The sequence below is a fragment of the Telmatherina bonti genome (assembly GCF_933228915.1).
Source record: "Telmatherina bonti genome assembly, chromosome: 18".
NCBI lineage: Eukaryota > Metazoa > Chordata > Actinopteri > Atheriniformes > Telmatherinidae > Telmatherina > Telmatherina bonti.
This window is the reverse complement of record NC_136616.1, coordinates 31,498,008-31,518,517: the sequence shown is the minus strand read 5'-3', so window position 1 is coordinate 31,518,517 and position 20,510 is coordinate 31,498,008. Positions and strand designations below refer to the sequence as shown.

At 37.5% G+C, this 20,510-nt stretch overlaps 2 protein-coding genes across 2 annotated transcripts in view; one reads left to right on the top strand and one right to left on the bottom strand.

The window, feature by feature from the left end:
* Positions 1-8,457, bottom strand: part of LOC306769274 (uncharacterized protein) — a gene marked incomplete at its 5' end in the record, with an annotated part of 54,813 nt that extends 46,356 nt beyond the window's left edge. Inside the window, one exon of the mRNA XM_079257840.1 lies at positions 8,367-8,457. Coding sequence (XP_079113966.1) covers positions 8,367-8,457 — 91 coding nt within the window. The remainder of the gene's footprint in view (positions 1-8,366) is intronic.
* A 5,009-nt stretch (positions 8,458-13,466) lies between these two features.
* LOC306769512 (FHF complex subunit HOOK-interacting protein 1A-like) overlaps positions 13,467-20,510 on the top strand; it is a 32,584-nt gene continuing 25,540 nt past the window's right edge. The window contains exons 1-3 of the mRNA XM_079258141.1: positions 13,467-13,595; positions 15,883-15,979; positions 20,228-20,477. Coding sequence (XP_079114267.1) covers positions 20,373-20,477 — 105 coding nt within the window. The 5' untranslated portion in view covers positions 13,467-13,595; positions 15,883-15,979; positions 20,228-20,372. The remainder of the gene's footprint in view (positions 13,596-15,882; positions 15,980-20,227; positions 20,478-20,510) is intronic.

Genomic DNA, 20,510 nt, shown 5'->3' with positions numbered 1-20,510 from the left:
AGCCAAACATCACTTCTGTTTCAGAAGTTCAGCAGCCATAGTGCACGAAGCTTGTTCTTTTTTTAGATTTTGTTGGCATCTTTTACTTTCTTTTGTCCACACCCACAGGTTGACCACCACTAAAGTAACATCACATATTATCATTATCTTTCTGTAATTGTGTAAAACTGACAACAGATATGTTTAAACACAGGAAATCCTGCAGATAACAGGACATTTTCTTTCCTCAGTCACAAGAATTCCTGCTGCAACAAAACCTGTTTTCCTGCTGAACCAACTTGCAGCCGCTTGTCTGCTGAACAAAGTTGCTCCTGGCTGATAAACGTCTGCACGACATTTTGCAATGGTCGGAATAGCTTAGAGCTTGAAAATGTGGAAAAGCCTGAAAGGCTTAAATAAATACATAAAAATAAAGGATATAAGATCTAGGGTAGGGCTGGGATAGAAACTGTCTATCGTTTGATGTAAGGCTCTATTGTTTACGCCACGATAAGGTGCTTTACTGCAGTATTTTGCATCAAGATGCGTTTTACAGCATGCAAAATCAAATCAAACTTTATTTTCTTGAGCACTTTTCACAAAGTGCTTTACAAGTTAAAATCAAGTCAAAAGGATTAAAACAAACAGTAGATAACAAGACATTTAAAAACAATAAAGACACAAGCTCTTCCCCCCCACACGCCCATATTCCCCAAAATACATCACTCCCTGAATACTGTCTTTAACGGAATGCAGGTTAATCAAACAAATAAAACATTAATTAAGTGACAAAAATTCTGACTTATATATGCACACTGCAATATATAAACAAACATGTAGAAAGAAGGAAGCAGACGTGTTTCAGAGCAGGACAATTCACTAAAAGATAACTTGCCAACCAAAACTGACGAGCTTGTTTATAAAAGAGAGGAAATTCCTGTCGCATGGATGCGGTTTGGATATAAAAAGACCAACATGGAACCAACAACAGACTAGGACACAGTTTTTTTGAGCGGCTTCATCAACAGACTGACACAACTAACTCATTTTATCACCTGCGCAAGAATCAGGATATAGAATACAGAATGAAGAACAGAGTCAACGAGCGAAAGCAGCAAAAGCAGCAAAAGCAGCGCAAAGTGGCGGCGAAAGTTCATAATAAACTCCAGACGCAAACGCTGCAACAGGCTTTTACCAGTGAAACGTCATACGGCCATAGTTCCTGCAGATGGAAGGAGATCACTGCTGCTGTTGCCACATACATCGGACACATAACTGATGACTGACACAACATGACACTAACAGTTTCATATCGTTATGTTTATCGTTATGGGGATATAAAATGAGTTATATGGGGATATGAGATTCTGGTCATATCGCCCAGCCCTACCAGTAGGTTTCAGTCGGACAGCACAGGCAAAATGATTTTCCAGAGAGGAGGTGCAGAAAAGAGCTAGCAGACCACATGTATAACCTAATTGAACATTTCCATGGAGTCACTCCAAATAAATGCTGTGAACTTCATGTGGATTCCCAGATATAAACATGATTCTTGTTCTGAACTATCAGATCGAATCACCTAATTCAGGCTCTTCATATCATACTTTAACATAAATGTGCTCGTTGAATTTCCACTGACCAGAGACTGGACAGTAAATGCAACAAATGGCTCAACTAACCCCCCCACCCTCCCCGACTTAAGAAACTGAGAAATAAGGAACAACAGAGGAATCGAGTGGCACAAATTGGGAAATGAGTTGAGAGCCATGAGAAGACAATCCTACCACCTGTCTCCAGATGAATTTATCACTAAATGTATGACAGAATAATATTCAGCAATTGATCAAACAGACAACATCACTAATGATGGTTGGAGTGTCATTTTATTGTGTTCTGCTTTTATGAAAGATGAGAATTTTTCCACCAAGATGGAGCACAACGTAGTCCAACTTCAACTTGTTCTATTTTCTCATTAGTTAACTCTAAATTTCCCATGATGCTTTGGTTGTTCTCAGAATTAACTCTCACACAGGCAGAAAATTACATTTCCAACATAAAATCTGGATATTGACATAAACAGATGCCAGCACATTTCTTATTTCTACACATTCAACATGATATACATTACATAAAGAATATTTCACATATTAAGCTTCTACCTCTGTGTTCAGGATGGTTTATGAGGCTGTTGATGACATTATAGATGCACTGGTCAACATGAGGGGTTTCCTAAAATGTCTTTGAGCAGAGTAAATTGAGCAGTTCAGCGCTCCAGCGGTAGTACAATTTTCTACACATTATGCAAACTGGGACACTTCCATGTGGTATTTATCACCTGCTGCTCTCATAAAAAAGCCTTTGTCCCACAGAAAAAAAATGGGTCAAAACTTTTCAAAGGAGTCAAACATTTGACTGTCAAATCCTAACGACGTAAAGCTGATGATGTTCATGCGTTTTAGAGAAAATACCAACAACATCCAGCAGAATTATGACACTCTGCAGGAAAATGGGAGCCCACTTTGACTTAAAATGGTGAATTAAAAGGTTTCGATTAAGCTGCATGACCCACAGCTATGACAACTTCAGATGCCACAAAAACTAATACCAGACTGGTTTGACTCCACAGAGACAGAGCAGGAATGCTCCCAACAAACATTTCATTTTCCCTCGAGCGTCTGAGTGACGTTTTCATGACATCGCGAATAAAACTTCCAATCAATCCTCCTGTTTCACAATATCCAGAGATTTTCTAGATTAGAAGCAATAATAAGTTTCAGCTGTGAAGGATGTGATGAAAACACTGACTTCAGCTCGATGCAATCGCATGTTTGTGCTTCATTTCGCAACAACGGCTGAGTCAGACTCCCAGAAACAGATGCTCACAGATGTGTTTAAACCTTTTTATAAAGTTGTAATGTATACCTAAAAGATGGATTAGACATTAAGGAATAAACTAAATGGTTTTTGTTTTGCAATGTTTGCTTTAAACTACAACTTAAAGCTGATCCAGCATATAGGGCAAACTGTAATGAACAGCGGTCAGAAAGTGGGAATAAACGTCTATGTTGCTAGGAAACGCTGTGCTTTTATCATCCATCCATGACCAGCCAAAACAATGCTGTGTTTTCACTTATCTCATGCAGTCTTAATGAGTTAAATAACACAAGCAGCGCTGCAGCAGCTGTGAATGCAGTTATTCTGAGATTTTTCCCCTCGTGACTTCATTAGGATGACCTCAGGACGTCGTCGACAGAAAGCTCCACAAAGCGAGGATGTGGAGCAAGAGAGGAGAAGCAAACTTCTCCTGAAAGTCCCTGCAGAGGATCTGAGTCCACAGCTGCACTCAGTGCTGTGTGATCCTGAGCTAAAATCACCAAGGACACACTCTGAACAGACTAAACAAAAAGCTGTAGGAAAACTTTATCTAAATGAAACAAGCGAGGAACGGCGACTCGTATCAGCAGCCCTCTGGTCAAAGGAGTAAACACTTAAAATCTGCTGTTGCAATAACCTCAGTTTAACACAGCATTTAGCACAACCGCAGAGCAAACACACGACCGCAATGTTGACTTTTTCATGATTAAAAAACATGAAGAGAATGATAAATATAAATGGAACGAATATTAAAGAGCTTTGAAATGAGATTAACCAGTAAAACCTGCTCAATGGTCCCAGTAAGGCAAACTGCTCTTTGTTTAGAGGCAGATGAGACTAAACAAGTTCTTCTAAGAGATGCTGTAAGTTAGCATGTATTCACATCAGGAGAGTCCGCTAGACTTGGTCCGACTGGGGGACTCGGCTCAGTTGTAGGAGGTGTGTCCATGCGAACAGAGATCGCGTTCACAATGCACTTTGGTCAAACGCGCCAAACCATTACAATAATATATCCCCATTCCCACCAACGGTGGCACTGCGCTAGTATTTAACAAACGAGGACAAGACCCACATGAAGAAGAAAACTGTTAGGAGTTAAACATGGAGACGAAACAATCGCTGTTTTGGGTTTTTTATGTTGTGGTTCACAAGTATCCTACAGAAATACTCTGCAACAATGACCACAGTATGAACAACAGACGAGGCAGAGGACCTTTAACGCCATCGCTATGTATTTACCCACAATGCAATGCTACGTCAAATGCAGGAAGTGACTTTTTTTTTTATAGTCCGCTTCCTGTATTTGATCCTCTTGAAACAGACCGAGACCTGCGTTTGTAAGCGAACAGAGTCCGCTTCTTTGGTCTGAATCAGAATTCATTTGGTGCGTTCACATTTCCCCAAACGAAGCAGACTTTCCCAGCAAATGGACTCAAAAAGGCTGATTTGAATAAAACGGGGAAGTAGTCGCAGTGACTCAGAGACACGGAGTCTTCTGGTCGGGCTGTGGATCTACATGTAGCAAAAACAACGATTCCTGAATTATAGCAGGCAGGACTTCCAGATCTAAAAGAGCTCACACCATCAGACCCTCGCTTAGACAACATGGAGTGTAGAGTTTCCCAGCAAGTAGCAATACTGAGGTGTCACAGGGTTAAGCTTCAAACTGAGTCCTTCTGTGGTATTTGGTTTAATTTACACATTTATTTGTGACTCGATGGCGTTTAATGGACAGCTTCTGCACAGCTTCTACATGAAGCCGCTCAGTCATACTACTTTATGCCTTTGTTATGTAAAGAAATGCTTTTAAATGTTTTCGTACTGAAAACTCGCCCAACCTAAATTTCTGAAGAAATAGTTTTAATAATGTCACTTCTGTCATATTATTATCCATTATCATGTTGAGCATCATCATAACAATGAAATTATGCTAATAATCCTCTGTAACTACAGTAAATCTGACAGAATGACCATCACATTGTAAAACAATTGTTTGTCTTTCTAGAAAAGCTGTTTTGTACTTCCTGTACTGAAGGTCTCACTGCAGGACAACGGGCATCCTGTTGTTTTACCCTGGAAATCTCACAGGGGTCATGATTGGGACACTACATTTTATGGGAGGGAGTTTATTAAGTTTTACTGTTTTACTCAGTGATGAACTCATCCAGTTAAATGTTTGACAGATATAAAATAAACAGTGATGTTTTGTAAAATGATGGCAACGTTTTGTGTTACAATCACAGCACATCTCAAAGTTTCTTTTTGGTTGAGATGCCATATTTTTCTCTTTGTTCTTCACATCATGATCTAAATGCGACATCGATCAGGCTCCCATATGAACAGTCTACAGCGGGGTCCGTAAGGGTTTTGATACGTCTCTGTTCCAACACACCTGGCTATGGTTAAATAGATCCAACACAATGAAGTTCTACACGATGACTGATTTATTTAAATTTGATTTATTAATTTATTTTCTATTTAAATCTGGTGTGTTTTAGCAGGGATGCATGGAAAAACCTGCTGGATTATGGCCCTCGAGGACCGGAGCTGAACACCCATGGTATACAGCTGTGATAATGCAACATTACACACAGTTCACTGGTTACGGAAGTGAGTACTGCAATACTACACGCTACAGAAATAGACTGAATATTAAAAGATGGGCGGAGCCTCCGTGATGTCACAGATAGATTTCTGAAGAGCTGAACTGAAGCTTGGTGGGCGGTTCCTACCATCACCATCTTGGCAGGGGCACGTGTGTCATCTCGCCGGAAAATACAAATATGGGCAAGGAGGTGGAGCTTAGAGGGGGGCTGTGGACGTCATGGTGGATGATTGACATCGAGCAAACTCCGAGCTTTCTGTAGCTAAAAGCTAACCTGGAGATAACAGGAGCTAACCAGCTAACGGAGGTAAGCGGGCTAAAGCTAAGTCACGTTGTTAACCGGCTAAAAACCACGGTTGTTCTACGTTCTTCTGACTTGAAGCGGGAGATCGGTGCCTGTCAATCAAAAGGACACTCCCCTAAATATGGCAAATTTCACAATGAAATTACGATTAAACGCGGTAATTCCAAAAAAATTATACCCCTCTTACGTACATTATACCCCTCTTACGTACATGAAGGTAAACCTGACCTACTAAACCTAAAATGGATTTTTGAACCAGGCTGTAAGCATGTTTTATTTCTGATTTTTCTGCTGAAGTTGGTCTTTTTGTCAATCTTCTGTCAATCAAAAGGACCCGCCGCTAAATATGCCGAGCTTCGAGGTTAAATTACTTTTAAACAGGCGAGTTAGAAAAAAATAACCCCACAGTTACGCCCACAGTTGACATGAAGGTAAACCTGACCTATTAAACCTAAAATGGATTTTTGAACCAGGCTGTAAACATGTTTATTTCTGCTGTGAAGTTGGTCTTTTTAACATGGGAGTCTATGGGGATTTGCTGTGTTTTGGAGCCCCTAGAAGATAAAGGGGGAACTGCATTTTAATGCACTCAGCATGGGCTTCACTTTTAACCGCCGGAGGCTCCGTCCATCTTTCATTTGCGGTCCATGGCTACAGATAAATTCATGTTTTTATCGGTTTTAAAGCCGTGCAGTGTCAGTCATCATCATGATATTTCATTCTGTCATCATTAATTTTCAATATTGCCAAATCCTGCCTCCTTCTATGCAGAATCTGTCTCATTTTAGTGAAGAACTAGGATGACGTGTGACGTAACTTTTCAGACTGATGTTGCTTTGAAAATATGGATATGGATCTGATTCAGCAGGACATATGATAGTGGCTTGGGTCAGATTTAAACAAAATAAATTTGTTTATTTGAATCTATCCAAAAAACTCATGCATGGGTCAAATTAGCGGCAATAAATAAGAATATTTAATCACCTACTTTGTCAGGTAAAATTTACACACCGTTTTGCAGCTTTCAATTATTTTTATACATGTAAAAAATGTTTCTGTTGACAAAATATGTATAAAATACACCAACTTGGCTTGTGAGACACTGTGTACCTCGTTTCTGACAATTTATGAACCAAACAAGGGGTCTGTTAAATACTTATCAAGATCATGTTTGAGCAAAACCAGTGCTTTAAAACTGGAATTGCTGGTAGTGTGTGATTTGATAACCTAACAACGTGTTTAGACATACGCTGTAATTTTCCAACAAAAATATCCACCCTGGCCTCGGGGCAGAACCGAAGGCGTCATCTCAAGGCTTTAATGTAATTATACACTCGTGTTGCTCATGCAGTTGGAAAGAACAGTCAAAACATGCTGAATTACGGATTTTTTTTTCATTGGAAGAGCCACAGACAGGGAGATAAAGGAAGACTTGCACTTTAAAACTAAAGGCTTTATGTCTTGGCAGGAGTCTGCACTGTTAATACAGACCCGTTCAGACACACATGGGTCTGAACTTTGACCCCCACACTGATACGCCTGCGTGTTGATTCAAGACTTTATGGCTGCAAACTAAAATAGTGCACACCCACTTGTACATATGATTTGTTTTAAACAGTATCACCCATCTGTAGATGCTTGTGTCTAAAAGTATCCCATTCATGTCAATTTGGTGAAAATATTTAACCATAAAAACAGATTTCTGGTACCTTCCAGGGAAATCTGTTAAATAGTCACTTGATTATTGGCTGATAAATCTACTGGTCTGTAAAATACTTAAAATGTTAAAGCTTACATGTTCAGGTCTTTATTTTATTTTAGCTGAAGATGAGGAAAAATAAATAAATTCTTAAAAAGCTCTAACTGTACAATACTTAAGTCTGTGTTTCATTCATTTCACTGTAAAAAAAAATATGTAAAAAGTCAGCTAAAACTTAAAATAATAGAATTAAGATCTATTGTTTGGTTTCTTTCATGCTACTAGTATTGTTATATATCTTACAAAATACTGAAAAATCCTTAAAATCCTTTTCTCCTTCTCTCTTTTTCTCTCGATGAGGTGTGTTTCTGTTTTCCCTTCTTTTCTATTCTCTTTCTGTCCCTCTTCTGTCCTCTCCGGTCCGGTCCAGCAGGACAAAGTTTGGAAAACAAACAATTATGCAAAATAAATAGAAAAATAAAATAAGAATCCAGAATATCAAGGGGAGAATTATATTTATAATGCTTCCCTTAGCAAAGTAAATTTGCCCAGCAGAACACAGCATCCAGATAATTATTTTGTCTGCTTAAATGCTGGACAAGACAAAAGAAAAAGAAAGAAAAATCCTTAAAAAATGGGGTACTGAACTGAAGGTGTGTATAAGATTTCTCCTTAAAAGTCCCATAACTTTATATATATTCTGTATGTTTTCACACACAAAATATGAAAGAAATATTGAAATGTTGCAGGTTATTTCTCATTTCTTGTCTCAGTTTGAAGTATAGCTAAAGTTAAAGCTGGTCAGTTTAAGTGTTTCATCTTATTTCCCCTCTAAAAGATGAATAAATAGAAATGAAAGCAGGTGCAAACAGTGAGAGTGAAATGAGCATTTGGAGCAGAGTTACCTCCGGAGCTGTCAGGCTGCCGTCGGACCACTTGTTCCCGGGTTTCCCTCCTCATGCTCTCCTCCTCTTCCTCTGACCTCGCCTCGGCCATTTCTCCCCCTCTTTATTTTATTCTTTTAATCTCTTCCTTTATTTCTTTATCCCCTCTCGGCTTTGTCCGGTGTGTCTGTGGGGAGAAATGGAGCTGGGTCACAGCAGAGACAGCAGCAACATTATTCCTCCTCCTCCTCCTCCTCCTGCTGCTGCAAACCTCCACCACAAACAGCGACAAGTCGGAGACAGTTCACCCGAACAACGGTCAACTTTTCCGGCTGAAATATCTCCAGAAACACGTAAAGCTCCTCTCCTTCCCTTTAGAGAAGATGTCGAGGCGTAAAACTGTCTTTAAAAGCGGCGGAAGCAGCAAAAAGTGGCGTCGCTTCGCTTTTCGCCCGACTTTCTCCGCGCTTCCCTGTTTTCCTGCTCCGGTCGCGAGCTCTCACTAAACAGGTCCGCACGCGCTCCGGCTCTGTGACGTCACACACACACACACACACACACACACACACACACACAAGAAACACTGAATAGAAACACTGAAGCACAAGATGAAAGTGTGACACATTTGTTTTTTGATTGTGAGAAAACAAAATGTTTTTTTTTAACTGTTGTCTTTTTTTTTTCTTTCTTATTTTTAGATTTCATTATTTTCAAATAAACTTTCAAACTTTTCAACTTTTTTTTTTTTCCCCAACTGTTCTCAAAAGTCACATGAATCTTGTGTACTCCTTTAAACTAATCAGTATCATTTTCTGTTATGAAAACCCCAACAATAAACCTCTTGAACCAGGGCCGGATTAAAAGTGCACAGGCCCCTGGGCCCAGAGTGTTCCAGGGGCCCCCTTCCCCACCATAACATTGTAAAAATGGTGAATGGTACACTGTGAAACAACATTTCTAACATCTCTCAGTCCGTGGTACCAATAGCAACACACCAGAATCAGAACCAGAAAGACTTTTATTGCCGTTGTCTTTGAACAGTTCTCAGACCAGGAACTTGTTTCGGTGATACGTTGCTGAATAATAAAAATAATAAAAAGAACACTGAATAATAATATAAAATTAGAAATACAGTTATTTTACAGCTATTTTACAAATAAGGTAAGGCGTGCAGAGAAATGAACAAATATACAAACACACTTTTTTTGTTAAAAATATATAATAAAAGTAAAGGTAAATGTAATTACTTCTGTAGACATGCAGATATGTACAGTATGAACAGTAGTATCCAAACAACCATCCAATTTAGCAGTGCAATAGATGAAGTGATGTGACATGAATTATTTAAGTGACTGGAGTAATAAAGTGTCCAGCTCAGGTATTATGAGAGTTCATGGTTCTTGTAAGTGTTCATGAGTCTGACGGCAGACTCTGGTCTGAATGGACCTTCTTCCAGAGGGAAGTGGCTCACATAGTCCATGTCCAGGGTGAGAAGAGTAGACGCTGTGGTGGAACTATCTGGCTTTTATGCACATTTTGTTTCATGTCCAAAGTCCTGGTGTTTGCCCCACGTGGACCCCCCAGTGGGTGCTGGCCCCTGGGCCCGTGCCCACAATGCCCATAGGACAATCCGGCCTTGTCTTGAACATGTAGTTAACTATTTCACATTACAAGCCACATTTTTTATTCATTAACAAAGATTCCTCAACAACAACTTCTGTTTCCTTTATTCCAAATAGAAATGAACTCATTTTTTCAATCTCTGAAACTCCTTTAAGAATATAAAGAATGTGAGGCGTCTCAGTTTTTATGAAAACAGTTTTAATGGTGTAGATCCCTCCTCTTCATAACTTGTACTTCATTCTCACATAAAGTTGTACCCTCTCATGTTTTTGTTCTTACTTCAAGCTGAATTCTAATTCATTTGTATGTAACCTTGTTTGTCTCATCTGTATTGACTTATTGTTCCTATTTAGATCAATACTGCATGTTTCATTTGTTTTTTTTTGTTTGTTGTTTCTAAAGTTTTGTAAAAAAAAAAAAAAAAAACACTGAAAAGCAAATCAAACAGTGGCTTTTGTTAACTTCTGTCAAACTTAGATTACCTACACCACACAAAATATATCAAATTTAGAAAAGTCATTAAAAAAATTAGTTTAAAAAGATCCCAAAAGCCTCCCAATAACACCGAGCGCCCACAGACACTCAAAAAATGACGACACATAGATGAAAATCCACCACATGATGATGACAGAGACATAAAAACAACCACAAAATGACTTCCGATAGACAAACACGACCAGTAGAAATAACAGCGGCGAAACAACAACAACACAAAACAACCTCAGCAACTCAGAATGACAACTAAGACACAAAACATGCACAAAAAATACATGTTTACCAGCAAGACCAGACACATAAAGCAAACACAAGCACACAGAATATCCACAAGTCCCACAAAGAGAAGATAAATAAAATTATTACAAAACAAAACTGTCCTCAGCAGCAAATCAGATGCTTCCAATGCTTTCTCAGTGCTTAACTGAGATCCATGAATAAAAGAGGAACATAACTCAAGGCATGAACCATTGACTGGAAACATAAACAAAGAAACCATTTCAAGTCATATCTTTAGGCACTTTGTTAGCAGTCCTGACGATAGCACATCATTTTTCCCCTTTTTTTGTTGACTGCAAACAAAATACCACAAACAACACGGTGAAATAAGCCTTAAAAAAAACATCTTTGTAGCAACAAGATTCTTCCCAAAAAGATTATTCCCTGAAAACTTGTTATATGTCAGCAAGGTGTGCAGCGTGTCCATATAAAGCATGAAGAAATCAGGGAACTCAAAACCAAAAAGAAGCATTTGGACTCCTGGTTGATGTGCAGGGAAACAGTAAACACTTCATTTCTATTCACAGTGGAATATATTTAAAGAATGAACACATACATTTCTGTCTGCAACAGGCAGCGTTGCACTCATCTTCAGCTGCTTTAGGGTTTCAATAAACGCAAAAATATAACATAGATCATTTGATTCATGCAAATAGTTACAGAGGGACCCATCCTGTACATTTGTATGTTGTTTCTTTGGAGTTTTTCCTGCAACCAGAACTTCCTTTGTGGTAATGAGAGTACAACAAATGACACGGGAACATCTGCATGGAGACTAACAGTCTTCACATGACTAACAGGAAGGTAGACAGAAGTGAACCCTGTGGGAACGTAAACAGGTATTAACAGGCCAGAGCAGGCAGCTGCTGTCACTGAAGGGAATATATTTTCATTTATGCTTCAGCTCCTGTAATAGCTTGGTGGGATTCGATTTAGTATTTATTTTATCCATTTCTACCTGACTACCAGTAGTTCAATTTGTCCTCTATGGAGGACCTTTGTAAACCTAAATATTTTCATCTCCCTGAATGCTACTGAACTAACACCTTTTGGTCTTTAAAGAGGACATTTAGTGCTTTTAAATGGTACTTCATTTGTGGGGGTGGAGCTTTGTGAACTTTCTTTCTCTCTTCAAGAAAAATGGCCTCCATTGCAACAAGCATGATTTATGGGAAGAGCAAAAGTGCAGAATACTTTTCTTTGTGCTGATTTTTACTTGAAATTTTGTTGTTATATTTTCATTGAATATCTTATAAACACATTAAATTGTTTCTTAGATAAATATAACTATATTTGACCACAATATTTAAAAGTTTAAGCAATCTCCTCCGCAGTGGATTGTAGTTACACAGTTTTTTTCCTGGTAGTCAGGAGGATATTTGATGGCTGGACAAATGCGTGAAAGGTTGTTTGTTTCTTTTTTTTAAAAATAAATATGTTAAAATTCATTCAGTTAGATTTTTTGGATTAAACTCGAATAAACATAGTTAAAATGTTGGCACCGATACGAATAATATGAATATTTTCCAACAGGTTTATTGAAATTATTGATAATATTTAAGTTGTAGTTTCAACTTGTTGCCACTAGAGGGAGCCATTGTTTAACTGTGGAAGTGCAGCATGAGCTCTGAAGAAGTTCTGCTGTTTTCAACTAATCTGGAGGAAAAAACCTACAATTAATCAGTCGTGACCTAATGTTAGATCTAATATTTATGCTAATTTTACACAATATTTATAAGAAAAATGTAGAAAAATTATGAGATGCATTATTGAGCTAAAGTTACAACATTTAACTTCAATATTAGCAGGTAAAAAGAGCAGTGTCAATCTGACTAAATGCAGATTTATTTATAAATATTAAAACTAAACACATGAAACAATGATAACTGATTGTTATATTTATAAATGAGGTCATTATGTGAAGCAGATGATGAGGATGATGTTGGCTGGGGTCCAGATGACCTGTGTGTTTTGTTTTGGCAGCAGATTAACACCCCCTGCTGTCTTCATACACCATTAACCTGCGTTTCCACGGTGATTAGGAAACATACATGGAAAATTCTTTCTATTTATCTGTCTATCTATCCTTCATGAATGGAAATTTTGGCACCTTTATGAAAATTGTGTTTTCATACTACACATGCACTTTCTTGATTGTAAGTTACATGAAATCTTTTACAGTTTTTCCACAGTAATGTTAGTCATTATGCGATCTGCTTGATCCACCTGAGTATATCTCTTATTAACACCCAACTGTGTGCAAATAAATCATTTACCTAAAAGCTATTATTTGTGATACATTGTTATGTTGATTCTGAACTTTGGGAAGATATTTTGAGATCTAAAGTTTTATTTATTAATTATGTTTCAAATCAACTGACTGATGTAGAAAATAATCATTAGTTTTATTTACAGTGCAATTTTCATGTATTTTTTTCTTCCCTTGTCTCCTTTTACACAACTTCTGTCCTGCAAAAGGAAGGTTTTTGGAATATTTTTCACTGAATAAGCGTAATCATAATTTTAGAGGTGGAAATAAACACAAACTAAAGAAAACTATTTAAAAATACACCCCATACAGGGAGCTAGAGGTCTGTTTACAGTAATAATTAGCAGTAATCTCTTGTTTGCCTGCTCCTGGGGGCGTGGCTTAATGTGCAGATGGGCGTGGTTAGCGGCCAGTAGCAGGATGATTGACAGCTGAACTGTTTAAAGCCCCAGAAACGACACAGCCAGCCGGCTCTTAAACAACTAACCTCGGGATTTATTCTTGTTTTAAGTCTGTAACTGAGTTTTTATCGACTTTTTGTTTAGTTTTGTTAAAAGGAGCAACAGGTAAAGAACACTGTCGAGGTAAGAAACGTCTGCTAACTCTGTAAAGTACCAGTCAACCTATGAAATATGCAGTTGAGGCTTAATAACCAGAGATTAGACTCGTGTGTAAGTTATATGAAGGTTTATTTATCCAAAACCCGAAGCTGACAGCTGTTTTAGGAAAATAAACGACAGCAGATAAGACTTCCTAACAAGAGAAGGACGGAATAGTTGAGATTAGAGCTGAACTTTCAGAACTGAGATAAAATAATAAGAAGACAGAACGAAAAACTACGTAAAATGGGTCAAGAATTGCTCTAACTTTACCAAAAATATGTGGAAAAAACAAACTGCATATTGTTTCCTCTGTTCCAACACTGGGATGTTGTGCTGAGTAATGCTGGTACACCTGAGTGATGTAAGCAGTATTAAGGTGAAGCAGTGCTCACACACACACACACACACACACACACGGCTCAGTGACCCTCACTGACCTGGACACTATCACAACACACCATGCTGGTGTGTTGAAGTGCTTCTTCATCTCATCACTCAGCTGAGATGCTGCTGAAAATGTAAACAATGCCATTTAAACGGAGAGATTAGAGACTTTTATCTTCTCCTGCAGAGATGTTGCAGTTCAGCAGCATCAAACCCCAGACGTCATGAAGCACTGAATGTTCTCTGTCCACTAAGTTCCTGATATCCTGCAAATTCACTCTGATTATGTTGGATATAAACACTTATTAAGTATCATAAGATCTTCTAATGCATAAAACAATGATTTGGCCACTAATAACAACCGAAACATGCTGTTTTACATTGTTCTGGTCAAAGCAACCATTTCTGTAAATCTGTTACAAAGCAAAAATAATAAAAAGTTTGATAATGCTTCCTTAAAATGCAATATTTGTTTTCATTTTGCTTTTCAGAGGAAGTAAATTTAAAATATTACTGGAATAAATAGTTCAGGTAGAACATAATCCTGCTCTGTTTGGTGTTTTTTATGTGCATCTTTCTTCGTGTCCATTTAGCATAATGCAAACTGAAATAAATTCCTCCTTTATTCTCTTATTTCCCACAGAAAATAAAAAAAACAGCATTAATGCGCCACAGTTTGTAAACTGAACTAATCTGAAGAGTTTGTGGAGGAATCAGGCTTTAGTGGGGGCACCTCTTAGATGATCTGGAAGATAAATATATTATGTCTGTTTTGGTCATATAGGGATTTCTTTAGGAAACAAATGAAGTTTTCAATATTTTGAAGCCTGAAAATGACATTTTACTGTTTTTAGGTTTCCAGGTTGGAATTGATGTTCAGGTAAAACGAGGAATTTAGTGTTTTTTGTGTGATTGTGTGCGCTTGTTGCACATTTTCAGTCTTTCTCCTCTCCTGTTTCAGATTCATTACATGTTTAAAGGGTTTCAAGCTGTTTTCTCTGAAAATCTCCCAGAAGGCAACAACCATGTGGAGTCATGCTAAAGTCAAGGGTTTGATTTGAACATCAGCTGCTTGTGTGTTTTTAAACATCACAATAATTAAACTAAATCCCATTTAGCGAAATGCCTGAAAAACAGGACTGTATTTAAAATGGGTCAGAAACGACTTGAGTGTGTGTGTGAGTGTGTTTAATCCCAGGTTTATGTGATGGCATGAGACCGTCTCACACACACACACACACACACACACACACACACACACACACACACACACACACACACACACACAGCGCTGGTTTGGGATTAAACATCACTGTCTCATCTCAGACGACTTATATTTTCCACCCTCCCAGTCTGAAACCGTCACATTTGTTCTCTTATCTTTGGACACTAAAAGACCCGATTCAGCCCCAGTTTGCTCACATTATCTTAAACTGGTGGGGTTTTTTTGGCAACTGGAGAATCAAACATTAAAACAAATAAAATAAAGGCGTCAAAGACACAAAAAAACTGTCAGAAAGCTAAAAGTCACAACAGTGTGACTCTCTAAGGTTAAAGTAAAACACCCTGTGATGACAACGTGAGGACCGGACAGGAAATTGGAGGAAAATCCAACTGTTTATCCTACACACACACACACACACACACACACACACACACACACACACACACACACACACACACACACACATAGATTAGAGGCCCAGATGGTGAAGGATGAATCTGTGTGTGTGTTTGTCTTACCCACGTTGTGGGGACAACACACACCCTTGTGAGGACCTGCTTTTCCACCCTGGACAGTTTAAGTTTAAGTTTTTATGTTAAGGAAATGATAACAATGTCCTGCATATATATGTGTGTGTGTGTGTGTGTGTGTGTGTTCCAGGCAGTTTGCAACCTTTGACTCAAGCCGCTCTCTCTCCGTGAGGATAACAGGCGTCAGGCTCGCTCGTCCATGACGCCACGGCGGCAGCAGGACAGAGGTAGGAATGCTGCAGAGAGATGTCTTCCAAACCTCTGTGGGTATTCGTGGAATTTCCCGGAACGCCTCGGGTGGGACTCGGACACGCTGTCACTTCTTCCTGTTTGCTTGTTGCCGCCGACGACCCTTACTTCCTGTTCCAGCCTTGGCTGCTGGTGGTTTCTAAACTTGAAAATTAAAAGTCTTTTTGTTGAGACCTGATATAGCAGCGTAAAAACACGTCTACACTGTTAAAATAAGTCTGTATAATTTACTAGTTTGTATTATTTTACAGTTTTTCCCTGTTTTTCTTTGAAACACAGGAAAATACCAGTAAGATCATAGAAATAGACAGCAAGTTTACATGTAAAATAACATGAAAAATCTGTCATTTTAACACTTAATGAGAGCTCAGTTATTTAAAATAAAATGTAATCATAATATTATATGCTAACATTGTTCATTAATTAATAATTAAAACAAACCCACAACAGGTTCTATATAAAAGTGTCATAAACTGTATTTTTACTGCTGTTTTACAGTCAGGTTTTTTTGCCATTTCACTGTAATTTCTGCCCCAACACAAGTGTGTTTTATAAGACTGTTCCTTTTGTGAAATCTATTTATTTCCAGTATATGTAAGAGCGGGACAAAATATAGGATCACAGAAGACTAAAGACTAAATTTGGACATGACTAAAGTACTGGAGTATTAGATGTGCTTTGCAGTCATTCCTGAAGGCCTGCTGTGAGCATGGCTAAAAATAAAGTTCATTGTGATGGATTACCTTCCTGCAGCCTCAAATCTCTTAAATCTCTGCTCTGATTTTCATAATGTAGTGGAATAAATTGGAAACGGTGGCTGCCTGGAAGGAAGGAAACCACTCTGGGAAGACTTTGGACAATACATGATTTGTTCTTAGAGCTTCACATATAGTTTACTGGGTGTAATTCTCAGCCTGTGAAGTAGTGGAACACCCTTCTTTCATAAAAACTTCCATTTTACTTGGTAGTTGTGATGTTGGGGACTTTTAGTTAATGATTTCCCCACTTTCCAAATCAATAAGTCACACTTTTCATGCTTCATAATAACACTAACAGCTTCCTGTTTCTTAACAACGTCCTAACAACCGAACAAGATGTCAGGTTTAAAGGTACAGTTGTGCTCATATTTATTCATGAAAGAAGGGAAAAAAAACAGCTGCCTGAACAAAACAATTAAATTTATTTACCACCAAAAAATATCAAATAAATAGTTAGAAAAAATTCAAATAAAAAGTATGTAAAGAGAGAAAATAACATATTTCAGCACCAAATAAATAATAATAAAAATAAATGAATAATTTATTTTAAATTAAATGCATAAATGACATTAAATATAAATAAATAAATAAATACAGTTGTGCTCATATTTATTTGTCCCCTTTCATTAAAGAAGGAAAAAAAACAGCTGCCTGTAAAATAAGCTGAAATTGACTAAAGTAATAATAAATCAAAATTTTATGAAAATCATTACATTATTTTTTAATTGAAATTAAAAAAAAAAAAAAAAAAAAGCAAACAAATAAGATAATTTATTACATATTCAATCAGTCATAAAGTAATATTTTATTGAACAATCCTTTAATGTTTCCGCTCCAGTCAGGTGTTTTCTGTTCCTCTCAGTCAGACTTCTGCACCTGTTGACAGGTGTTTTGTCCCACTGTTCAACAGAAAAGTGCTATAATATGTACCAGGATACTTTTTTTTTTTTTTTTCTTCAACTCAATTAAATGAAAAAACAGTCTTATAGTACTAAATTATATTTTTGCAAATTTTTAGTTATTGTTCCTTTTTTTAAGTCTCCAGTTATTTGAGTGACTGTTGTAAATTCAGCCTTTTCTTTAATGAAACTATATGAATACATATGAGGATAACTGTAACTTATCACAAGGTTTTATCTATATTACTACAAGGCGCTGAAATGGAAAATATAAACACTTCCTTTTACGATCCTAAACTCTTGGACATGTAGTAGAAATGTTCCTTTGACATTAAATACAGTAAAATAAGTAAGATTAGACTAAATTGACTCCTGAAACATGCTCTTATGCGAGGTGAATGGGAGATATTTAGCTTTGTAATGCATTTTGACATTTTTTCCAACTCTGTCCTGCAGTTTGGACATAAAGAACATCTTTTCACTGCATGTTTGCTTCAGCAGCCTTCATCATCTACTGCTGAAAACCAATCAGTCAGCCGGGAGTTATTTAATATCCTGCAGGTTCTGAAAAACACACATCCTTTATGTACAACAGCTGTGTTTGCTCTTCATCCTCGCAGTGATGCTGTTACTGCAGGTGGACCGCGTCATAAAACGATGAGACGAGACTCTGAGTACACAGATACAGAGAGAATCTTTAACTCAACTTCACCTTGTTCTGGTCATTATTAACTCTTTTTGCACCTAAAAAAAAACCAGAGAAACAAAACGTTCTCAACCCAAATGCCTTGTGGGTAATGAAGTTCCCATGAAGCAAAAATCTGAGCGCATTAACTCATGTCACACTCTGGAACAGATTCATGTTTTTTTTAACCATTTAATCAACAAATGAATAATTAAACATTTAACTTAAACCTCTGTGAATTAAACCATGAATTAAGAAGAACCATCGACACTTACATCAGTCTTCTTCAAATAGGTCACAACAGAGGGTTCTGTACATGTGCACATTGAGTCTGTATGAGTGCTGTGCAGTTATTGACGTCTTGGACCTGCTCTGATCTGTAGTGCCTTCCTGAGGAGGAGGGTACAAGTCGCATTAGCCCATTCACACGTCTCATATTCCACGTAGAGTCCCACAACAATGCATGACCAGGCACATCTCCATCTCGAGCACGCTATATCGAATGTGAAAGCAGTTAGTCCTGCAGCTGCATTATATCGTGTTTTAGCATCGATATTAAAACGCCTCAAAGTGAATCAAGTGGTAAGAAACAGAAAATTTCCATCACTAATGTAGAAGAAAATAAGGTGGCATGTTTTTCACTAAAAAAAGTGGATGGATGAATTATTCAGTGATATGAATAAGAAGCAGGAGAAAAGCAGTTGTGAAAAAGCATAATGAGCCAGTTTGTTCATTTAAAATGAGCAGCATCAGAGTCTGCTGCCAAATCAGACTCTTTTTTTTTTTTTCAGAATTACGGGACAACTCTGGTTGTGCAGAACTACTCTTTGCAGCTCTTTGGTAAAAAGATTTGGGTGGTTGAGCTCTTCCTGCTTTTTCATGTCTCTTTCTGTTCTCTCTCCGTTGTTAGAAAGGACGCTGGGGACGGGACGACATCTCTGTACTGTCCCACATATTTCTGCTGAGTTCTGCCTCAAATTAGCAGAATTACGTACAATTTCTACTCATATAGACATAATATTGAGACTCTAATATGTCAAATTTTCTTTAGAGACCTGTAAATGTCCAGGATATCTACATAATGAACTTCTATATTTGGGTTTATCTTTGTCAAGGGGGTATTAAACTGCCATTATTTACAGCCTGTTTATTAGTGGTGGGAAATTGAATAGAAGAAATCGAATATCAGGATTTTTTTGTTCCACAATATTAAAATTTATTTTTTTTTGGTTACATTTTTTTTTGTTAAAAAAATCAATAAAAAAAAAAGATCAATCAGTTTTTTGTTTAAAAAAAATCATTTTTTTTATCTATATAAATACAAATAATTCATTTTAAAATATTTGTCGTTTTTATTGTTCTCATTGATCTTTCTACTTGTCTTCTTGGGCATTTTTGCAGCAGAATGATGGTCTGGCTACTGTGTTGTTTTTTCCTCATTGAAATTAAGAAAAATGATGATCAAAAAAAAATTTTGTACATTTTTTTTTGTTTTTAGTCGACAAAAATCATCAATAAAAATCGTGAGAATTGCAATTTAAATCGAATCGGCACCCAAAAAAATCGGAATCGAATTGGGACGAAAGCAAGTCATCACAGCACTAATGTTTATTCTTTACGTTTTTCTCACATGACAATTTTTTTTTACATGTTCCTGCCATTAAATTCAAGTTTTATTTTTGTTTTGTTGCTGTTAAATAGTAAGAAGTTTGACTTTTAATGTGTAAAAAGATTTCTTTTGTAAATAAAACATTAATGAATGACTGTATTTACGTTTACATTTAATACATTATCCGAGCTTTTTTTTTTGGGTGGGTTGAGATGTATACAAACCTAATTATTTAAAAACAGTTCATACATTTTGGTTTTGTTTACCGTACACAGGCGAGCAGCAGCCCACCAAGCCCAGAGTCTGAGTCTGAACCTGGGCTGAGGGACTCAGGTGATGCCCCCCAGTCCTTCCATCGGATGCCAACATCCTCCGCCGTCTGAGCTGGAATATGCTATAGCACACTGACGGCCAATCAAAATGATGGCCTCGGTGGTTGTCGGGGGAAACCGGAGGAAGTCCCTCACACTAAGAGGAGTGGATCCAGAGACCTGTATGATTGTCTTTAAGAACCACTGGGCTCAGGTAACCAAGTCCTCTGATTGGTTCTAGTCATAA